Genomic DNA, 23,327 nt, shown 5'->3' with positions numbered 1-23,327 from the left:
TAGTGGAGATTCAATACATTATGGCACAAATTTCAGTGCATTTTCTATTATTAAGAAAATACATCAGGGTATTGATGTAAATTTGTGATGACTGTTGCAAGTCAATCAGGGTATTCATTTAAATTTGTTGTGATTGTTGCAAGCCAAGGAGTATCATATAGCAGTCAGATTTATTGACGTAAACATTGCTTGTTTGTCGACAAAATGAAGTTGAACTTTTGCATATCTTTTTCAGATTCATTGGTTTAGTATCTTCAATTCCTTTATGATGGTGATCTTCCTTGTTGGCCTTGTGTCCATGATTTTGATGCGAACCTTACGCAAGGATTATGCCCGATATTCAAAGGATGAAGAGATGGATGACATGGTAAGTCATAATGATTTTAGCATTTTAACTACATCCCATACTTGGGTTATATAATGATGGAATGGTTACTCTGTTGTCAGGTATTGCTGGAGTTGTTGAAAGAATGTGGATAACGCTACATAATGGAATAGTTATTCTGTTGTCAGGTGTTACTGGATAGCTATTGAAAGAATGAAAGAATGTTCATACAGCTAGACAAATTGGTTAGCCTTGACAAATTGGTTAGCCTTTTCACAACCCTTCAGTCTTAATTGTACATGCAGCCTTTTGTCTAACTAACAAATTTATGTAGTATCATGGGAATTAAGGATCCTGGAACCACAGGTACCCATCATTCATTTGCCTTATAGTATTCAAGTATTCCTGTAGATTACACCTTAGGAGGTTGTAATCTGTTGCTGTCCTCTTGCCTTCTAGATTGCTGGCCTTACAGTTAGCAGTTGCTAATAGTAAGTAGTTATGCTTCTGAAGACAATGATTCTTTGCCTGTTAGTGGTAGTTTCAAACTGTTTATTTTTAACTTTTTGAAACAGCACTTATTTCTCTGGTAAAAAAGTTCAAATATGTAAGAATGTTCAGGGTAATTATTAGTTGTGTAAGGGTTAATAAAATACAGTATGTAAATAGTACATCATCATGTGTGGTGTTAGCTTTGGTATTTTGTAGTTTAAAGTACCACCTGTGTTAGATTACTCACCAAATGGGCTTTGAAGCTTCAGTTATCCAGGAAAAAAAGATGGACAGATGGTCCCTTAACACTACCACAGTAGCAGAGTAGTACTCCATCTTTTCTTGATTGACATGACCCCTGCCTCTTAACCATTGTAAAAGGAGGACTGATATGTAATGAGTGAGTGTCTTTCATGATGTAAAACAGTTCACTCAGGAGAGAAATTAGATTTCACTAAGGATTTCATGAAGCTATAGGGTAATCAGGATATTGTCCCAGGCTTGTTTTCCTGAGTTTTGATACCCTATCAGTAGCCAGGTAAACATTTATGATCATGACTTAATGTAATACCATTAAACATTAAATATTCAGGTTAATTGGAACCTCAAAAGTCCAGGTAAAAAAATGCAATGCATTACTGCCCTAAAACAATTCTGTATTTTGCTTACATTTTGATCTATTTATTGATTTGTTCAATTATTTTGTCTTTTCTAATAACTGATCTCTTCTTTCTATATTTCCTATTACCTTCTCTTACTGTGCTTCCTTCAGATGAACACCATATTCTTAGGAAATGTGAATTTCTTTCTAGTCAGTGGCTCCTGTGGACTTGTTCCATATGAAAAGGGTTCATCTGTTGAATAGTAATAATAATATAATGGACATGATGTGTGTGATAATCAAGTTTTGTTAGCATTTGCATTAGCAGAGTTTTCATTTGATTCTCTTGTACTATATGTCACGCAGTTGATTGCAGAACAAAGAGGAATTCGGCTAGACTACAAAGGTAGTGGCCAGGCCGAGCTGAAAAAAACGCTGATCATTGGCTACTCAAGTGTGAATAGTATGACCTGGCCAAATGAAGGTCTTTTTGTGCAAATGTTTTAAAGTGCTTTGGTTAGCCTGGGGCCACCATTGAAAGGTTTTATGTCAAAGTCTTGAGTTTTTTTTTTTTATTTCAAGCCATATACCACCTTGAAACAATAGAAATTTGGAAATAGTCCCAACTATCATTGCTAAGAATTAGAGAGAAAGTGTTGAAAAGAATATATTTCATGACATATATATATATATATATATATATATATATATATATATATATATATATATATATATATATATATATATATATATATATATATATATATATATATATATATATATTGGGAAATCAAGTAGAACAATTGGTTTCTAGAGTCCACCCATAGTTGAGACATTAGATGATGTAATAAAGTATTGATGATATGATTGATCTAATGTGACTTGGTTGTTTTACATTTTTGTCCCTAGAAGGGATCTTTCATTTGGAGAGACACCTATAGGATCACTGGAAATTAAACTTCCACACAGAAGAGTGAATGAAGGAAGTGGATAGGAAATCCTAGATTTGTTGTAATTCTTTTTTTGAATGAAAAATTTTAGGAAAGACTCATAAGTTGCATGATCAGTTGAAAATTGCTGCTGTGCTGTAAAGGTCAGCAGATGGACTTTCTATGAGGAATGAAGTTGTGTTACCATAAAATAGTCAAGGACATTGCCAAACTATCAAAACTTGATACTCATTATACCTAGATCAATACATATGCAGTTATGCATTGATTAGAGGAAGAATTTTATTTTGGCATCACTAAAGAAAGTTGTTTATAGTGGCCCATCATTCAACACCAGGCCAAAAGCATTGGAGTTTCTTTACATAATTTCATGAAACTTTCCTGTCTTGTGACTGGACAGTTATTTTTAAATTTAGTTTTTTATGCTTTTAATGAAGCTAGGATACACAAAATCTGTATTTTTTTCTTACATTACTATAGTATACTAACAGGTGGAATGACAAAAGACAACCAACAAGACATAGGGATGGCAGAATACGTCCTCCCCACAACTCCTTATTCAGGGTCCCTTCACACATCTAAACCTGTACACGTGCTTATGCAGCATGAGAAAAAACTGTGATTAACAATGAATGCTATAAAAATAGTATAGAGAATGAATGCAGCACAGGCAGTCCCCGGTTTACGAAGGGGGTTCCATTCCTAGGCCGCGTCGTAAACCGAAAATTGTTGTGAACCGAAAAATCGTCAAAAATCCCAAGAAAACCTTACTTTTAATGCTTTGGCTGTATTAAAAATTATGTAAACTGCATTTTTATTGAGTTTTTCATTAAAAAAAAACTCCAAATTTTGATTATTCTGCCGTTTTGGAGCCATGTTTCTTCTGTTGGATCAGCGTACGATGCATTGTAACCCTGGAACATGCGTCGTAAACCAGGAAATAATTTCTGATGAATATATTTGAAAAGCGCCATAACCTCGGAACGTTGTAACCCGGCCCCGTCATAAACCAGGGACTGCCTGTACAAGGAAACAAGTACTATTACTGTACTGTATGGGATACTGTTGAATATAAAAAACTAAGAGGAATGAAAGGCAAACGTGTAAATACCAAAAGACTCTCTGCCACAGAACATTATATTAGTTGTCAAGTATCCCATAACTTTAATTATTTGTAAATGCCTCAATAAGTGCTTAGTGTCTGTCAGGGCCCTCAGTGAGTGTACTTTCAATTCTGTTGCTTTCTGTTTTTCTTATATATATCACTATCCAAATTTTCATAGTTCAAATAATTTTAAGTATTTGACATGTACAGACATTGCAGTATTACATTGTAAATGGTAAGTAATACATGCTGACTTGGTTAGAGCAAATGATCAGGAAACACAGTTTCGTGACTATTAATGATAAGTAGTACATTCCTATGTTGGTTAGAGCAAATGTACCAGAAACATAGTTTCATGATTATTTCTCTTATATTCCACAGGAACGTGACCTAGGAGATGAATATGGGTGGAAGCAAGTACATGGTGATGTTTTCCGCCCCCCATCACATCCAATGCTCTTTTCGGCATTAGTAGGCTCAGGCTACCAAATGTTAACAGTTTCATTTCTTGTTATCCTGCTGGCTATTGTTGGAGAACTTTATACAGAGTAAGTTGGTATGATGTTATTTTGTGTCACCACAAACCCATTACTCATAATTGGTCCCCAGGCATGGTATTTGAATGATATGCTTTAATACTAGTTCTAGACTGAAGACGGTGACATTCGTATCAAAAGAAATTTGAAATAAATATTGGTGTGTATCAAGGATCGATGCCAAGTCCTTTTGCTGTTTGTCATAGTAATGGAATAGTTCTTTTTGTTATTGGTAAAATTGAGTCATTTTTTACATTTTTAATGGAAAGTGGTGATGGTTTGATTTAATATATTTTTAGTGGATTCATGTAAAATCTTCTTAAAATACTTGGTTGAAAGCAAGTTTATTTTCAGGCGTGGTTCAATGGTAAGCATTGCTATCTTCATTTATGCTGCAACGTCTCCTATTAATGGCTATTTTGGAGGATCTCTGTATGCAAGGATGGGAGGTAAGCTGTATGAATAAGCAAGAGTCATTTTGTGGAAAGGTGTATCCCATGTAAGGTACAATTTTATAAAGTTGCAAATTAAAGTGCAAATACATATAAATGCACAAATTAAATTGAATACCAGTTACAAAACAAAGATCTTATAGAGTGCCATTGGCTTATGTGAGCCAGTGAAAGGCACTGTTGCCTGCTTGCACTTGGAGATTGTAAAAACTTAAAAAAAAAAAAACTGGGTGGTAAAATTAATCGTAAATTGACAGGATCTATGGATAGGAAGGATGAATTAATTGCAAGTTTAAATGTCTAACATCTTGTACCATGGAAAAAGATTGCCTGCCAGCTCATTACAAAAATTGTTATGAAAGGAATGAGAGTTAAATACATATTCAAAGGAAAGCATAAAGAGTTAGGTTCTGAGTTCGAAAAACTACTTTAGTAATTATTACAAATAAGTTTTGAACACCTAGGGAATGGATACATAACTAGTAATACTTGGCAAAACATTTCTTTCAAGAGTTCAGAATGTGGGGAAAATGAAATGTGCTTAAACTTTTGTACTGGGAAAAAAAAAAAAAGACTGGTATATATCATAATGTTTGCACCTATTGTAGGTACTTGGTTCTGCCTTATGTGTAGATTAAATAATGATTTTATTGAAGGCATTAAATGTCTTTTTTTTTTTTATTATAGGTAAAGTTTGGATTCGTCAGATGATGCTGTCTGCTCTTTTCCTTCCAACACTTGTGTGTGGCACAGCCTTTTGTATAAACTTCATTGCTATATACTACCATGCCTCTAGGGCAATTGCATTCACAATTATGGTAAGTCAGTGTTAACAGTATTGAGATTGTCACTTAGTGTTGCAAGGTTTTCTTAGCAACTTTGGTCACTCTTTCATGGTTATGAAACTATTCAGAAATAGTAAAGGATAGTGTATTGCATCCTCACTACAGAAATGTTACCCTCATTTGATTTTGTCATATTAATTGTGTTGTTGAATCTCTTTCAGCTTGCAGTTATATGCATCTGTACATTTGTAATACTTCCACTCACACTGGTTGGTACTGTATTGGGCAGAAATTTAGCAGGACAGCCCAATTACCCTTGCCGTATAAATGCTGTGCCCCGTCCCATTCCTGAGAAGAAATGGTTTATGGAGCCATTAGTCATAATACCACTGGGTGGAATACTTCCATTTGGATCTATTTTCATAGAAATGTAAGTATAGCAGAGGGTTTATGTAGTAGCAATGGTTGAAATAATGCTACCAAATTTTTGCTGGAATCTTTTTATAAGTGGCTTTTTCAGATAAAATGTCAAAGGTATCACAGATGTTGTGTGTCAGGTTTGAGCCAATACAGTATTATTTTTCTAAGGCAGTAGGAAAGCCTGCTGACAGCCAGAGAAACAGGTTACTTCTTTGGTAGAGAGCCAAGTTTTTTCTTAATGAATATTTTTCTACAAGTATCATTGGTTACTGATAACTGTTTGGAGAGACTGTGAAGGGATGGACAACAAAAGTCTAGTAGGTATTGTGTATTGGAGACAGTTGTGATGATGAGGGGTGAGGGTTGAGTTTAACTTCAGTGGGTATTGTCTTTAGTAGAAAGAGTTTTTGCATGGCGTTCACCTGAGCAGCTGTTTTGTCTCAGGTTTGGAGAATTGAGAGGATTCTCACTTGCATGTCAGTCTCAAGATGGGTGCAGCATGTCTGGCTCTGCGATCCCTTTTGGTTTAATTGATGGGACACTCATTCATGTTGGTGAGTGACAACATAACCATGGTGTCATGCATCAACAAGCTGAAAGGTCCAGTCTCTCACTCCCCCTCTACAGGTTAACTAGGCAGGTGCACAAGTGGGAGGTTTGCCACACCATCAATCTGTCTGCATGATATATTCCAGGATGTCAGAATTTGTTAACCGATCAGCTCAGTCACCTTGGGCAGGTCAAAAGGACAGAGTGATCCTTACATTCACACATTGTGGAAATGCTGTTTGAAGGTTTGAGGAACCTGGGTTATCAGCCTTTTTAACACCAGGTATTTACCTACAGGGCTTCCAGACTCTGACTGTTTTGTTGTTAATTGCAACTTCCTATGACCTTTTAACATGAGCCATGGTAGAGCATACTTAAATGCAGTTCCAAGCTGGCCTTCCCAACTCACACAAAAAAATAAGTTTCCCAATAATCCTGAAGCAGGATTAAAAACAACCCATACTCTGGCTGGACCCTGTTATCTTCAACGTCGCAGATGGCAGGATGTACAAATGGTGATTGGTGTCAACATTCCTCTGCTCACATACATGACTATATGGGCAACTTTTCTGGATGGGAGATCAACACCACAGCCATGATGTCTTGAATTGTTGGAGAAAAATTGCAACCTTTTAAAAAATTAGCATTTTTCATGGGTATGCAGACCTGGAGTCTTGTCATTCCCACCTCAAACCAGCTCCACATTTGTCCCTGTTTCTGAAGGAAGAGTTAGCACTGCTTACTGAGGGTGTGGGTGGGTGCCCCAACCCTGTCAGTTCCCTTCTGCTAGTTAACTACCTTGTTACCAAGTTTCAGTGACCATACCAGCTTTTGCCAAATGTATCCATATGGAAAACTAAAGATTTTTTAGTTGGTACCACTTGTAAACAACTAGTATGTTCAGCTTCAGCAGAAAGGTCCTTTTACTTGGATGTTGACAAGGCTCTTTTGCAGTTAAGGGGAACTCCCTAGTTTGACCTGGTTGACAAGTTGTTAAGTGCTGGATGTCTGTGCTGTTCCCCACAGCCAGACCCAATGTCTTGGGCAGTGGATGCCATACATCAGGCATGAGACAGATGGGAAACTTAATTGTTTTCTGTGTTCAGTCTGTTCAGACAGGTACTGGTAAAGCTCTGTGCTTCCGTGAACTCATGGAAGATGCTCTTTGCTCCATTTCGACTTCAACCAGAGTGGAATCCCAGATCTTCTAGAACTCATTGTTGATCTTCCCAGGCTTCATCCCACTTGGAGCTGTCATCAAAAACAACCTCGCTTCCTTGAGTTTCACATTCAATTCAGTCGCTGTATTTAAACCATGAAAAATGGACTTGATTCATGGCTTGGGGTGAGCAACAGAGTTCTCATCCTCTTGAAGGTATCATTTCAGTCCTGGAGGGCTTTTTCTTCCAGTTATGTAATGATAGGAAACACTCTCCCTCAGCTAACGAGGGCTGTCACTCTGCCTTGTCTTCAGTCTTTATTCTGCAGACTTTGGCTTGGGAAGTAATAGAAGTATTTCTGATCTCTTAGACCACCTTAGTAAATCTAATCGTTGATACCTCCAAGTTGGGAGTTGTCATCAGTTTTGAACAGCCTTACTTAGATCATTGTACAAGCCTTTGTGAAATGTGTCGCTTGTAGATTTGACTCTTGAGACTGTTTTTTTTTTGCTTACAATGGCACCTCAGTGTCAGTGAACTGCATGCACTCTCTGGAGAAGTTCTTAGCTTTAGCCATGGTTCTCAGTTGGTCTTTTATCCCAGTTTTTAACCAAGATTTCTGTCTTCTAGCAGGGATAGTTCTCTTAATGGTCTCTTTGCCATATCATGCTTTACCTTATACAGCTCATGAGGACAACTGTGTGTTTTGTAAGAGCTCTGGGATCATACCTTCAGCATATGAGGTCACTTTGCTGTTCTTTATATTGTCCCTCTGCATATGCTTTGTCAGGCTCAGCTGGTATCCAAGAATTTTATTTCTTATTGATTACAACAGGTTCTTACTCAGGCTTACCCTGCAGCATCACAAGGCGACCTAACCATTCTCACGATTAGAGCCAGTGAAGTCTGTGCCTTGCCATCATGTCAAATTCTATGTGATGTAACTCCCAAGGTTAGATTTTTATTTGTTGGTTCCCATCATTGTGGCAGGCCATCTACTTTCAGTGTCTTCCTTATCCTCAAAATATATTCCTTGGATGTTTGGCACTTTTTAGAGAATGGTGCTTCCTGGTTACCTGCCTTTACATGTCATGTGTTGAAAGAATATCTGTTGGATTCTTCTTTCAGTGTATATATGGAAGAGCCCATCTTTTGGAGGTTCTTTCATTGCAAGCTTACTGCACTGGGTAGTGTTCCTTTTAGCCATGCCCTTGCCATCTCCCCATTGTATCCTTGGACTGGACAACTGGTAGCATGTCTTCCTCTGTTGACTTCACTTGTTTTGTCCTACCTAAATGGCAGTTCAGTCTGTTTTATGGTTAATGGGTTGTTTTAACAAACTGCTTTTTCATAACAGAACTAGTTTTTATATAAACTTCAGTGCCCTCCATCATCCCCTCTGATGGGGCTTGGCACTGGTGAATGACTTGGCTAAGCAAACATGGTGGAATAGTTATGTTTGAAATGCTGTGCTTCACACACCTGGATGTGTTTTGCACATTTTAAGGTTATTTCTGAATAATGGATTTATATAATGCTGGTTTTGTTGTAAAAACTGTTTTAGATTGCTGACTCCTTGATGCACATTTCTGCACTTTTATTTTTCACCTTTTTGTCTTGAATTATTACCGTAATTCCTAAAATGGATAGTGAATATTTTAGTGACAAGTGGAACCTTTGGCCTTTTATTTATCTTTTTATTGAATATTATGAGTATGGCAGTAAACAAATTAACAAGCTGCAATCCTGGAGGATATATTTTGAAGAGTTATTTTGTTATGAACAATGAAAAACAAAAAAAGACATGTGAACCATGTATTCCTATATCATATACTGTTAACCCATAAGAGGTTACATACTTGTAAACAAGGTTTAGTCCCCCAGGTTACAAAAAATTGAACATTATTTTCTTGGCTTAATCAGTGCCAAATGGTTCCCAAAAGAAAGAAAATAGCATTTAAAAGGCACACAACCCACATTTAAAGGTCCATAACCAGAAGTTTACATTAGGGGTACATCCCCCAGTTGGCTGCTGAGACAATTCTTGTGGTGGTGTTGTCCATTTTCAGTTTTTTTCTCTCTCTCTTTTTGACTCTCCATACCTCTCCGTATAGGTCGCCTAATACACCATTTTTTCCACTAATACGAACAATTTATAATATAAATTTCTCATACAAAATTGAAATTAGAAACAAATTTATTTTACTTTTTATTCAGTAATACAACTTACAAACTACATTTTCTTTTTTCTTTATCACTTACAAATTTCTAAGTGATATTCTTCAAAACATGGTTCCAGACATAGTGGCTTATATTCAGGGCAGTGGAAGCAAGTGTCTTCTCTCTGCTGTGGTCGACGATTTGTATGTCTGCAGACATAGCAAGCCCTTTGTACTCTGTTTTTTGGAGCCCTTTGTACTTTGTTTTTTGGCACCTGTTTGCACCAGTATCGTATGAATGAAATGACGTGCAAAAAGTTGGGTTGGATCTCCAGCAGCAGAGCGATGACCAGGTGAGGGGCGTTCAACAGCAGGTGTATCACTTCAGTTATGAAATCTGGCAGTGTACATTTTTTTATGGTTCTTGACCGTAAACAGTATTTGTGCATCCAACATCGTGATATCTAATGTGAAAAAAGAAAGTTTCTTGTACCATTTTAGTGTCTTGCAAGCATAATCAATAGGCTCCTGTCTTCCTGGAATAAAGATACTGAAAGAGGGCTGGAGATGTATACCAATTTGATTTTGTCAAGATAAGGCTCCCTAAAGGTTAGCACTACACCATTTCTGACATGGCCACCCATACCTCCCCTCCCCTGTACAGTTCATAGAGAAATGGATGACGAGCTAGTCTTCCCCTTGGTGGTGGTGGTGTCGAGGATGGGGTAGGGGAATCAGATGGGATGGGAGGATCACTAAGAGGATTATATTGCCATTGGTGTGATGATTATTATTATTATTATTATTATTATTATTATTATTATTATTATTATTATTATTATTATTAAGATAAAAAATAAATGGAAGTAGCCCCAATTGAATAAAAGAGCCCAAGTCAAATCAAAAGTAGCCCAAAAAAGTAGCAAGTAGCAAATTGTGAAATCTGGTCACCAAAGGTTTAAAAAGCAGCCCCATTTGCAATTTGGAGTCCAATCTGGCAACCCTGGCATTGTTGTTATTTGTAAGACTCCAATAAACAGAAGTGTTTATATACATAAAAGTGTGTATTTGAATAAGTGGAACACTTTTAAAGGGTTTGGAATAGCATATATTTTGAGGAGGATGTAATTTTATAGCAAAAGTTATAGTTTTGCTGGTGACATTTTTTAGTAAAATTTCTCTTTTGCAGGTACTTCATTTTCACATCATTTTGGGCTTACAAGATATATTATGTATATGGTTTTATGTTGCTGGTGTTCGTGATTCTCTTGATCGTTGTCGTATGCGTGACTATTGTGTGTGCATACTTCCTCCTGAATGCTGAAGACTATAGATGGCAGTGGACAAGCTTTCTTGCTGCTGCCTCAACTTCTGGATATGTTTACTTTTATGCAACATATTACTTCTTCTTCAAGACTAAGTAAGTACAATAAATTATATTGTTAAATTTCATAAGTGAAAATATTAAAATTGTAACTTCGTCATCTAGTTTAAATTACAATCTACTTTCAGCACATTGAATCTTCAGCTTAGGCCAGTCCCCTTCTGTAAGCATATAAATTCCTCTAAACCTGTTTCCCATGCTAAACACACTTTTGTAGTTTTTACGTATGGTGTTTGTCGACATTATGAATGGTGACATTTCAAAAATGTCTTATATAATATTTTTTCATATAAACTTAATAGTTTTAATTAGGTTTTTGAACAGTTAGCCCATAATTTTCATGCATGAGATAATTAGCCTTTTGAAAAACCAGTAGCCAGGATCAGTCTTTGTCATACGATAAAGGAGCTGCAAGGAATTAAGTGAGGCAGGGAAGTGGGAACTTGCATTGCCTGCAATTTGTATGAAAAATAATTTTTTCAAGAAAGGATGTTTTCCACGAACCCATCAATTATAAGTAAAGTAGGTTGGGAAGAGAAGTGTTAAGATGAATGACCCAAATCTCAATGTAGATGTGAAGGATCAGACTGCTCAAGCTGATTAGCATGTATCTGTATAGTATGTGGGAAGGATCAGGCTGCAAAAGTTAACTAGAGTCTTTCAGTTTAGGTGGGAAGAATCAGGCTGCTAAAGCTGATTAGCCCAAATCTGTGTAGGTTGGAAGGATCAGGCTGCTTAAGCTGATTGACTGAGCCTCTGTAGTAATGGAGGCATGTAGGTTTTACATAACTAACTTACCAAGTAATTACATAGCTAATAGTTCTACCTCGCACGGCAACTTTTTTTGAATTCCGTGGTAGTGTCTTTTAATTGTTTTACCTAGGTGACAGCCCCCACCCTCTACGGGGAACATTGGAACCACACAGCACCCAGTTGATACTTCATTTCTGCTGCCCTCATTGTAAACACGCTGCCATTTGCACCAACTGTGATTGGATTTGTAGTCGTTATTTCATGCTTTCGGTGGAGTATACTGTTTTGTTTTGGTTACCCAATACTATGGTTAGTCTTTCCTTAGAATTTGGACCAGCTTTTCTTATCATTATGTCAGATTCTAGCGGTTCTAGTGTTTGCTATTGCAACAGCATAGGCTGTAAGGCTAGCTATTTAAAGCATGCTTTGATTCTCATACAGTCTGCACGATTTATATTGAATGTCCTGTGTGGGATAGTAACCAGTGGAAAGTTTTTAACTCTTATTTAGGGAAGTTAGAGAAAGATAGAAAGAGGAAGGCGGCTTATAGAGCCAGGAAACGATCTTTTAGCTTAGAGGCTGCACCTAGGCCTAACTTAGAGGTTAGCCCTGTTATCCCCCCTTCGTCTTCTATTCCTACTTTCTCTCCTAATACTGGCCCTCCTACTGCACATCCTTCTACTCCCGTGCCTGGCTCCCTTGCTTCCGACCTTGATACCATTCCCAGTCTTGAAGCTAGAATTGATAAGAAAATTAATTTAGTTGTTGGGACTGTGACTGAATTGGGGAATTCTCTTCAAGGGATTTTACCAAAACTGTCTTTAGTGAAAGTGCAAAGTGATGGTTCAGTGCAAGTGGAGGAGGCAGCTGCTCGTCCTATCGACTCTTCTACACGAGGTTACTGTCCTGCTCCCCCACACCAAGGGAGGCCGAGGGGGTTTGCCCACAGGTAGTCATCCCCTTAACCACACCTGGTGCGCAGTCCCAAGTGTTGGTAGGCAGCCATTGGAAAGGCTTGGCCAGGAGTGTACATGGTTTGTCTTCAAGCTTTTCTGACGATGGCGGTGCAGACAAGAAGCGCTGTTCTTGTTACCAGAACTCTTCCCGTCCTCAAGCGCGCTGCAGCAAACCGCACTCAGAGTCCAGATCCGATGGGAAGCCCAGTGCCTGTTAAGAAGCATAAGCATATTGTTTGCAGTCCCTGGCCTTGATGCAGTTACATAACGGCCTTCTGTGTCCACTTCAGTCCATCAGCACCCTCCTCTGTCCACTTCGGTAGATCTAGAGTCCATCTCCCGTCCGCTCGTCTTCTGTCCACATGGGACAGCTCAGAGGATGGCTCACCTGTCCGCCTAACTTTTGTCCACGAGCGTCCACACCTGTCCGCATTGGACCATCCAGAGAACATCTCACCTATCCGCTTGATTTTTGTTCACAAGCACTCACACTCAGCTCCCAAGTGCCCAACTTCCAGACATTCCAAGTTACCTTGTGAGCTCCCGGTGCCAACTACCAAGCACCTGAAGCCAGCTCCAGGATGCCTAGCAACTGCTCCCGGACGCCCATCGGCTTTGTTATCGTAGGGACTGCTTCCCCCTTCACCTTCTCCTGTCAGACCTTTACCTTTGTCTGTGGACCCAGATGAACCTGCTCTGGCTCTGTTCTTAAGCCTGTCCAGGATGACATCCTGTCTCAGATCTCTTCAGACGAAGAGATCAAACAAGAACCTGTGGCTCCTTCGGCATTTACTACTTTATTGAGGTATTTGATGGCGAACTTTCCCTCCTCCTTCGTCCCAGCTGCCCTGTCTTCACCAGCCTCGACTTTCTTAATGAGGAACCAATCAGATGACTGCTCGTCTCCCCAAGTTGGTTCTTTCTTCTTCCTCTAGGAAGGTTTTTAAAGAAATGGAGAACTGGCTGTCCGCCCAGAGAGACCAAGGGAAAGTGTCCTTCGCTTTTCCTCCTCCTAGATTGATCCGCAGGAGGCACCAGTATCATGCAAGCGGGGAAGCTCCTTCGTCGGGAGTCTCTGCCTCCTCCCAAGGGGACTTCAACTTGTTTGACAGACTTGTCTTGTCACTCGACTTTTGCTTTAACCAAGAACTTGTTTTTGTCCGCAGAACTGGACCACTTAATCAAGGACATCTTCCAAGTTTTTGAAGTCTTCATTTCCTCAGTTGGTTACTGGCCGCATTGGCCAAGAAGATCGAGGATCATCAGGACCTGGACAAGGATTCTGCTTCAGACTGGTGGGGGTTTTGTCATGTGTGGACAAAGCTGTAAGAGATGGCTGGGGTACCCTCAGGGTACTCCAGAAACAAGAGCTATGGTGCTCCTTCCCTTCAAAGGGAGTCGCTCTCTTGCAAAAATCAGCTTTGATCTCTCCGCTGGACAAAAATCACCTCTTCCTTCAAGATACAGGGAAGGAGATCGCCACAGATCTTCAGAAAAAGACAACATAAGACTTCCTTACTCAATCGTGTAGACACCCCAAGGAATTGTCGTCCTCTCTTCAAGCGAGAACCTTTCCCCCTCCAGCAACATCCCTTTTGTGGAGAAAGGACCAGAACGCCTTTCAAGTCCTGCCCACCGGCCATTTTTGTGTCCAAGAACCCTAGGAAGACCTCCAACAAACCAGCTCAGAAGAAGTGAACCAGTAGTCCTCCATGTACCAGTAGGAGCCAGACTCTTAGGTTTTTTGGGAGAAGTGGCTAATAAGAGGAGCAGAACCTTGGAGTGTCAGGGTTCTGAAGGAAGGCTACATCATTCCTCTTCTGGGGAACCCACCTTTGGTGACCTCTCCCATCAAATTGTCAGCCTGCTCAGCAGGCTCCGAGAAACATTTGGCCCTACTGGAAGAAGTCTCCCTCATTCAGAAAAGAGCCATAGAGGAGGTTAAAGACACCAACACGGAGGGATTTTACAATTGTCTCTTCGTGGTTCGTAAAACACCGGAGGAGGTGGAGACCAGTCTTTGATGTGAGCGCCTGCAATCATTTCGTCTTGAAGACAAAATTCAAGATGGAGACAAGTCAGTCGGGCCTTGCTCCCATTCAACAGGGTGACTGGATGGTAGATACGCAGGATGCATATTTTCATATCCCGATTCATCCAGTGTCCAGAAAATACCTGAGGTTCATCTTGCAATGAAAATTGTACCAGTTTCAGGCCCTCGAGTTCTCACTCCTCTTTCGAAATGGTTCCATTTAGTAGGGATCAAAGTGAGTCTATATCTAGACAACTGGCTATTTCGATCCCCATCGAAGGACAAGTGAATGGAGGACACACACAAGACTATTCTTCTGACCCAGGAGCTGGGCCTTCTTTTAAACCTTCAGAAGTCCCAGTTGACCCCTTCACAAGAAATCCTCTATCTGGGGATGATACTGAACTCTCAAGCTTTTCAGGCTTTTCATTCACACGAGGATTTCCAATTCCCTTCAGACAATCCAAAAATTCTTATCTCTTTTGTCTTGCACGGCTCAGCAATGGATGAGCCTATTGGTGACCCTGGCCTCCATAGAAACCTTTGTAAAATTAGGTAGGTTACATATGAGGGTTCTCCAATTTTACCTGAAGGCCAGCTGAAACAGGAAAACGCGGCCAGACAGTCACATCTTCCAGATCACCCCAGAAATAAAATTAGACCTACATTGCTGGCTGTCAGAAAGAAGGCTGTTGGAAGGGAAGTCCCTTCATCCACTGAACCCAGACCTGAACTTTTATTCTGACGCTGGGGAGCATTGTTAGAGAATCAAGAAGTCTCCAGGACATGGACTCCAGATCAGCAGGGCTTACACACCAACGTAAGAGAACTGAAAGTAGTGCATCTAGGCCTTCAGAGTTTTGCCTCCCAAGTCCGCAACAAGACTGCAGTGGTTTATGTGGACAACACGACGGCCTTAGCCTACATTCAGAAGCAAGGCGTGACCCACTCTTTCTGTGTCAAGCAGCGAGAGACTTACTGCTGTGGGTAGAACAAAATCAAGTGATTCTGGTTACTCGGTTTATCCAAGGAAGACTAAATGAGATGGCAGATGAGCTGAACCGTCTAAAGCAAGTCCTTCCCACAGAATGGACCCTAGACCCCCAGTTTGCCTGGACCTGTGGAGATTATGAGGCAAACGATGATAGACTTGTTCGCCACCTCCAGGAACCATCGTCTTCCTCTGTATTGCTTGCCAGCCCCAGACCCCCTTGCATGGGCCACGGACACCATGCTGCAAGATTGGTCGAACCTAGACCTGTACGCCTTTCCTCTCTTCTGCATGATCAGGGAGGTCAAGACCTGTACGCCTTTCCTCTCTTCTGCATGATCAGGGAGGTCTTGAACAAGTTCCATAGGCACAGCAATATGACCATGACCCTCGTAACTCCCTTTTGGCCTCTGAGAGAGTGGTTTCCAGACTTCCTTCGTCTGCTGGTAGACTTCCTCAAAAACCGCCTCTTCTCAGACAACCCTGCTTTAGAAGACACCACCTAGGGTTATCCATTCTTGCTCTGACAGGATTCAGACTGTCTGTAAGCTGGTCAGAGCAAAGGGTTTTTCAAGAGGAACTGCAGAAGTGATTGCTCAGTGCAGGAGAAGATCTAGCCTCATCTATCAGGCTAAGCGGTCAGTCTTTCGGCAGTGGTGTCAGTTGCAATATCTCATCTTCTACAACCACTGTAACTCGGATTGCAGATTTTTTCCTCTTCCTGAGGAATGGAAGGAACTTGTCTTCTTTGACCATTAAAGGCTGTAGAGCTATGCTTAGCTCAGTCTTTAAACATAGAGGGTTGGATCTCTCTTCAAACCCCGTTATCAAGGACTTGTTGAAGTCTTTTGAGACAACAAAATCTAAAAAGGACAATTCTTTGGTATCCTGGAATGGCTGTTGGGGCCATCATTTGAACCCCACAGGACTTCTTCCCTTAGGGATTTGACTCGTAAGACTCTTCCTCTTTTCATTAGCCACGGCTAAACGCATCACCAAACTTCAAGTCATTGACAAGAAAGTAGGCTTCTCTCAAGGGGACGCAGTTTGTTCTTTCACCTTAGGTTTTTTTTAGCGAAGAATGAGGTCCCATCCAAGCCCTGACCTCGGTCTTTCATGGTTAAGAACTTATCAGATATCCTAGGACAAAAGGAAGAAGAGAGGGTCCTATGTCCAGTCAGGGCACTGAAACACTACCTACATAGAACAGAAAAGATTAGGGGTACTTCTAATAACCTCTGGTGTTCGGTTAAGAACCCATCTCGCCCTCTGTCAAAGAACGCTGTGTCGTTCTTTCTGATATTTAATTAAAGAAGCACACTTCCAGATCCAGGAGGAATTTTTACTGAACTTTAAAGTAAGAGCACATGACTCGAGAGCGACGTCCACTTCTTTGGTGTTCAGACATAACATGTCCCTGTCCACTGTTATCCAGTCCACTTACTGGAAGTGCAAGTCAGTTTTTGCTTTTCGCTATTTGAAAGACGTAGAAACCATGTTTAGTGATTGCAGTACCCTGGGGCCTTTATTGGTTGGTGGCGGGCATGGTATTAGGTGAAGAATCATAGAAAGTACTTTTTTTCTCCTATCTTTTCACCTTGAAGTAGGGTTTTCGAGTTTTTGAGGAGCCTGGGGGTATGAAGTACCTGGAGTATCCACCACTTAGTGGATAGTATGGTTTTATCAAGTGTTTTCAGATTAGGTGAATCAGTCTTAGTGGATAGGATATGGTTTTATCGAGTGTTCGGATTAGATGACAGCATTGTCTGGTTTTTTTTTTTATCTTGGAACTGCGCCCAGGGCAAGGGCACCTTTGTAAACTTTGCTAGCCATTGGACATTATCCCGCACTGCAAAGTTCCCTCCTAAATAGAGGCACCACAGGGCTATACCACCATGCCACTACAGGTCAAGACAAGCACCAACCAGAGGCAGTACGTGCCAGCAGTAACGCTCTTACCAGGTAAGGAAACAACAAGCATTGCATTCAATGCTGGCAGATTTTTCTATTTCAAAGTCATTATCATACTTTAATGTTTTGGAGTAGATTATATCCATGTATCCCACATCCATTCAATGTGGGATTCAGCTATGCAATTACTTGGTATGTTAGTTATATAAAAATGACTTTTTTGTGATAAAATAAAGTTTTATGTATACAGTACTTATCAAGTTATCAAGTAATTACTGTATTAGAGCCCTCCCTCCTTCCCTCTCAGGGACATGAGGGCATAAATGAATTGTCAACCAGCTGCCGTGTTGTTCCAGTGTTTCCAGTAGAGGCAGGGCTGTCACCTAGGTAAAACAATTAAAAGATGCTACCGCGAAATTCAAAAAAGTTGCCGTGTGAGGTAGAATTATTAGCTATATAATTACTTGGTAATTATATATAAAACTTTATTTTATCATAAAAATGTCATATTAGCCTGAAAGCTCCTTGAGATTTTATGTAAGCATCCGAACATAAATGTTAAGGTATTGGCTTTAAAGAGTTTTACATGGTATTTGCTCTAAGAAAGCTCACTTTTGTAAATACGTTGACTTGGAACAAATACCAGAGGAGAGTGGCATATATAAAAATGCCATATCTTGGTTGTCAATAATTATTAAATATAACTTTATAGTAACTTTATAACGTAACAGTAAGTGCGTTCTAGCTTGCTCCAAGATTTTTGGAATAGTTGATCTTTTGAAAGAAATTCCCTTAAAAGCAGGCATTGTTGACAGCTTAGAAAAGATTTGGTATAGTTACAGCATCTCTTGTCCACCATTGTCCCTGCTTTTACTGTAATTCTCTTCATGTGATTTAAGTGTAGCAGTGACAGTGTGGTGTATTATGCACATGGTGAAAGAGGTTCGGATGTTGTTAAAGCTGCAGTTTAACCCCTTATGGGGCCCCAGGTTCCTGACTACCAGCCATCTGTCAAACATTTAAATCTTTTTATAAAGCTTATTAATGGTTTAATTTTTCTTCTTTTTAAATATGAACAGTATTTTACATATTTAAAATATATTTTAAGATTTGGAGGTGTTACAGAAGGGTTAGAGACATCCACTGTGCTATCAAGAAAGAGAGAACTTTATTTCAACTCTTATTACACATATTCCTGTTGAATTCATATTGTGTACTTACAAATGAAATCAGCACATTGCCTCAGGAGGACTAGATATTCCAGAGATGAGACTTACAGACTGTTTTTATAAACAGGTCAGTCCAAACAAAAGGACTCAAAAACATGACCTTCCACTGAGTCAGGCAAATCATCCTTTAGTGCTGACAGAATGCGACAGCGTTTTTTAAACAACTCAGTTGTGAATACCATTTGAAATGTGAATGTCTGGAGGTGCCAGTCTACTTTTGTAAAATTTTACTTAGGTGTAAATTGTAAATAGTTGGTCACATATATCCTGGGATGGGTAATAAAAGCATATATTTTACTTTTATGTGAGGGCTTAAGAGAGTCATCACACTCCTCTTGTAATTTATTCTTCTACTCATTCTGATGTGACATCCCAAGATGTCAAACATCTCTTACTTCAGTGGTGTGTGTGTCCTCTTGTTCATCCACCATCTATGGATAAGAAGTTCTTCAATTTGACCGTTTATGGGACTCACCCATCAGTGATGAGGTTGTGATAAGCAAACCAAATTTATTAAATATTTGTTTTAAAATTCATTACTATAATGATTTCTTGTCTCCCAGTACTTGCTAATCCCTTGACTCCTCACTTTCTGTTTACAACAAGACAGTTGACTGATGAATACCAGAAGCTTTAATGGTACATGCAACATTTAAGAAGGGAATTTATTATCCTGAAGTTGATCTGAGCAAGTGTGGCAAAAATATACTTAAGTAGTGGTTCAGATGTATGGAACAAATTTTAAAAATGTTTCCTAAACTACAGGTATGAAACTACCTAGTTGTTATTTAAACAAAATTTTATTTATAAAATTTTACAGGTTTCATAGTGTTGGAGCAAAAGCTTGAATCTCTTAGAATTGTACATCTCAATGTAACTCTCGTATTGTTATGTATAATATGAATATCTTTTCCAGGATGTATGGGTTTTTCCAGACTACTTTCTACTTTGGTTACATGGCCCTCTTCAGTGTTACATTAGGTATCATGTGTGGCACTATTGGTTACTTTGGCACCAGCAAATTTGTACGCAAAATATATTCTACCGTGAAGATTGATTAAAGTTATATAAATATGTTTGTAAAATTGGACAGTATGTTGAGATATCCTGAAGAGCGGTTATACTGCATGAGAGCTGTATAACATGTAATGAATTGAAAATATTGGCGTTCCACAAACTTTATTAGTGTGATACAATAGTGAATATGAAATCCAGTTAATTATTGCACTGAAAATTTTCATTGGAACGGTGAATTGTAATACCAGGATTTTATATAGAAAGATATTTTAGCACTGTGGCCCATTACACAGAGCATTACTTAATAGAAGTGTAAATTATGACAAGTCCAGTGTGTGACATTTCTATCGTTCACTGGAAATTGGTGGAACCTGTGATATTAGCACAGGTGTACATTCCTGAAGTGGATGTTTTCCAGTGAATTTATTGCCATTGTCTGATCCATAGACTAATAATAATAATGCCAAATAAGTATTTACTATTATCATTTAATAGATGATGTACTTTATTGTACTTGGCTTCTGCTCTATAAAAAGTGAATTTGATTGTTTCATTTGTCTTGTATATGAATATACACTTTTGTATATTCTTTCCCATGATTAACATTTAAAAACATTTATACTTGTGATAGTCCATCAAAGTGCAGTTGTTCAGAATTGGCAAACATACAAGGACTGAAGAGCTAGGTTCTGATGCTACAGGTGTACTGTTATGCAATGTTTTTCAGTTAATTTATCAATAATATTTGATAAAGTTAGTGTGATTAAATTTTATAATAGAGGTCAGTTGTATGCAGTGTAATGAATGCTGTGGTTGGGAGATGGTACACTAGTGTGGCATTATTGTATTTTCTAAGAATCCTCTCTTTTAATTGAATTTTGTATAAAGTCTTGCAATTTGTTAAAATGCCAGGAGCAACTTTTTTTTTCAGTTTCTGGGTGTGAAAGTCATAAATTGGAATTGGTCTGCACAGGTTTAAGAGATGAATCTTAGAAGCCTTAATTGTTTTTGTTATAGTTGTTAAAAGAAATTGATTTCACATTTTATCAGTGTGCTGTGGGTGATCATTACTTTTCAAAGATATATTTATTTATTTTTATTTGTTAGCACAAATACTAGCTGCATTCCTGTGACCAAACCATTTTCTATGTGTACTTGTAAATACAGAAAATGATTATTTACCCATTTTGTTACATGACTATGATTGTTTGGTGATGTAACTTTTGTGCCACCAAGTTCATGACTGTGTGGCAAATGCAGTGGTAATAAGTGAAAGTGCCTGCCATAATGGAGCACGAGCTATTTATTTCCTTTAGATTACTTGCTAAACAGATTTTTAAAAAATATTTAAAGGTTTTACCTGTAAATTTGTTGTTTTCTTTGCCCTTTACTTATTTGTAGTAATTTTTACCTTCAGAAGCCACAATACTGTACCCTCATCTAAAGAAAGATAGTGGTGGCCATTTGGTCTCTGGATGGGATGAGTACACCCTTGCTTTGGCTTTACTTTAAGTAGATTATTTTAAAAAATATTTTTCATACAATCCCATTTCTTAAAATAGCACTTACACCGTCACAAAATTGTCCCAGACACCTCAGTCCCTTCTTAAAAAGAAAGAAAAAATGCAGACAGCAACGCTGAATGTGTAAGTACTTCAATTTACAAACAAAATGAAAACAAAAAAAATTGTAAGTTGAATGTAAGAAATTTTTCAAAGTTTATTAAGATTTTCAGTTAACTTTGTTATTGTTATGAAAAGTCAAAGTATAAGACTACTCCAGTCTAAAAGCTTGTGTATTTATATATATATTTGTGCACAAGGCACTTACTGTGGGTTTCTCTCTCTCTCTTTTAACATTTGATGCAGTAGTCTTGTAATTAGTACTTTAATGTATTAATGCTACATATATGATTGTATACATAAATGTATGAATAGCATTAAGGAAACTGTTCACTTACTGTGTTTGCTTGCTTTTCTCTTTCTCTCCGTCAAAAACTCTTTTTTTTTCATTAAGAATTTGGGAGAGAGAGAGAGAGAGAGAGAGGCAAACACATTAAGTGCAGTTTTCTTGATGTAATGCAATGCATAAGTATGTATACACAAGCACACTGAAAAATATGTGTATGTAACATTGATACATTACTGTATTTACAATACTGTACTGTATTTAATAAATATCAATAAATATATTGCACACTGTAAATGTAAATTCATAGTGTGCACATAAGTACACACGTACATTTATACACGCAGTCCAGCCAACAGGGTAGGCTTACACATTGACTGTAAATACAAAAAACAGTCATTTATACAACTTTAGCGAATAAACTTATTGAAACTAATTCTAGTGCACAATTTTCATTTTGTTTGCAAATTTAAGTACTTGTATATTAATGTCATCATTAGAGGCAGAGGAGATTGAGGGGAGGGGCCCCAGACTCCTGACTAGTAAAGGTGAAAGGTGAACCCATCTAGGTCAGCTTAATCCAAATACACACAGGAACAGTGAACGAATTGGCCGATTGGCAATTAAAGCCTGCAAAAGTCTGATAGTCTGCTTGAAAAAGGAGAAAGCTATCCACAGGAAGGCACAACAAAGTTATTTTTTTATATGGTATACCAAATAAAAATTTAGGAAATCCCTATGCTGTCCAAACACATGCCTACTTGAGCTTAGGCAATTTATATCTTGAAATCTTAGGTAAACAGGTAATGCCATGTGGTTACTGATCAAGACAATTATACTGATCAGATTTTAAATTATATTAACTATCAAAACTTGGAGTGAAATAACCATCCACAAAGCAAGAGAGAAGAGGGATAAACAGACATTATAATTGCTTACATAACTAGCAGTTTTCATGTGCAGTTCTTGTAGTGTGTGCAATACCACCTAACAGACAGGCTGGTTGCAAGTTTGCACAATATTGAGCAATTGATAAACAGGTATGTTACTGAGGAGTAACAACACTCACATGATCCATGAGCTGTGAGAAATCAAGCATGTTGAGAGGCAGGAACTCGCATTCGTGCAGTATGAAAAAAAACTTTTAAAATAGTTTTACCCCTAAAATCCTAAATTTTTTTTATAAAATTAAATATTTCAGTACAATCCCATTACACTTTACCCTTTTCTGCATTTCAATTCCAAGAGAGATCAGAACCAGCTCCTCTTATTCCCATAGGTTAGTGCATGCACATCTGCATACCGTAGCTGAGATGAGGCTATCATGAAAAAAAAGTAATGGATCTGTATTGAAATTGTTTTTATAAAAAAAAAATTATATTTGTTTCATCACAACTTACAGTAGGTGGAGGGTAGTTGAACCTCTTATAGTAAATTAATGATCTGAAAGACCCCCAAAAAGTCCTAGCTCCCTTCTGGAGGCCAAAGCCCAGTGAAAGCAAGAGTGATCAAAGCTTCAAACTAGCATAGAATCCCCAGCCACAACCAAGAGATATATGCCCTGCAGTCTGAAGGGCTGGTTCCAGGCAGCAAATGTTTCACCTAAGTGACT

General features: G+C 38.6%; 1 protein-coding gene across 1 annotated transcript in view; it reads left to right on the top strand.

Moving 5' to 3' along the window:
- The window catches only part of TM9SF3 (transmembrane 9 superfamily protein member 3), a 66,208-nt gene extending 45,034 nt beyond the window's left edge, over window positions 1-21,174 (top strand). The window contains exons 5-11 of the mRNA XM_067101707.1: window positions 236-367; window positions 3,855-4,021; window positions 4,364-4,458; window positions 5,149-5,279; window positions 5,468-5,676; window positions 10,724-10,954; window positions 19,707-21,174. Of these exons, the coding sequence (XP_066957808.1) occupies window positions 236-367; window positions 3,855-4,021; window positions 4,364-4,458; window positions 5,149-5,279; window positions 5,468-5,676; window positions 10,724-10,954; window positions 19,707-19,851 (1,110 nt within the window). The 3' untranslated portion in view covers window positions 19,852-21,174. The remainder of the gene's footprint in view (window positions 1-235; window positions 368-3,854; window positions 4,022-4,363; window positions 4,459-5,148; window positions 5,280-5,467; window positions 5,677-10,723; window positions 10,955-19,706) is intronic.
- Window positions 21,175-23,327: the final 2,153 nt, after the last annotated feature.

Source organism: Macrobrachium rosenbergii, chromosome 57, assembly GCF_040412425.1.
Source record: "Macrobrachium rosenbergii isolate ZJJX-2024 chromosome 57, ASM4041242v1, whole genome shotgun sequence".
Lineage (NCBI taxonomy): Eukaryota > Metazoa > Arthropoda > Malacostraca > Decapoda > Palaemonidae > Macrobrachium > Macrobrachium rosenbergii.
The sequence above is the reverse complement of the archived record's forward strand: the minus strand, read 5'-3'. Positions and strand labels throughout refer to the sequence as shown.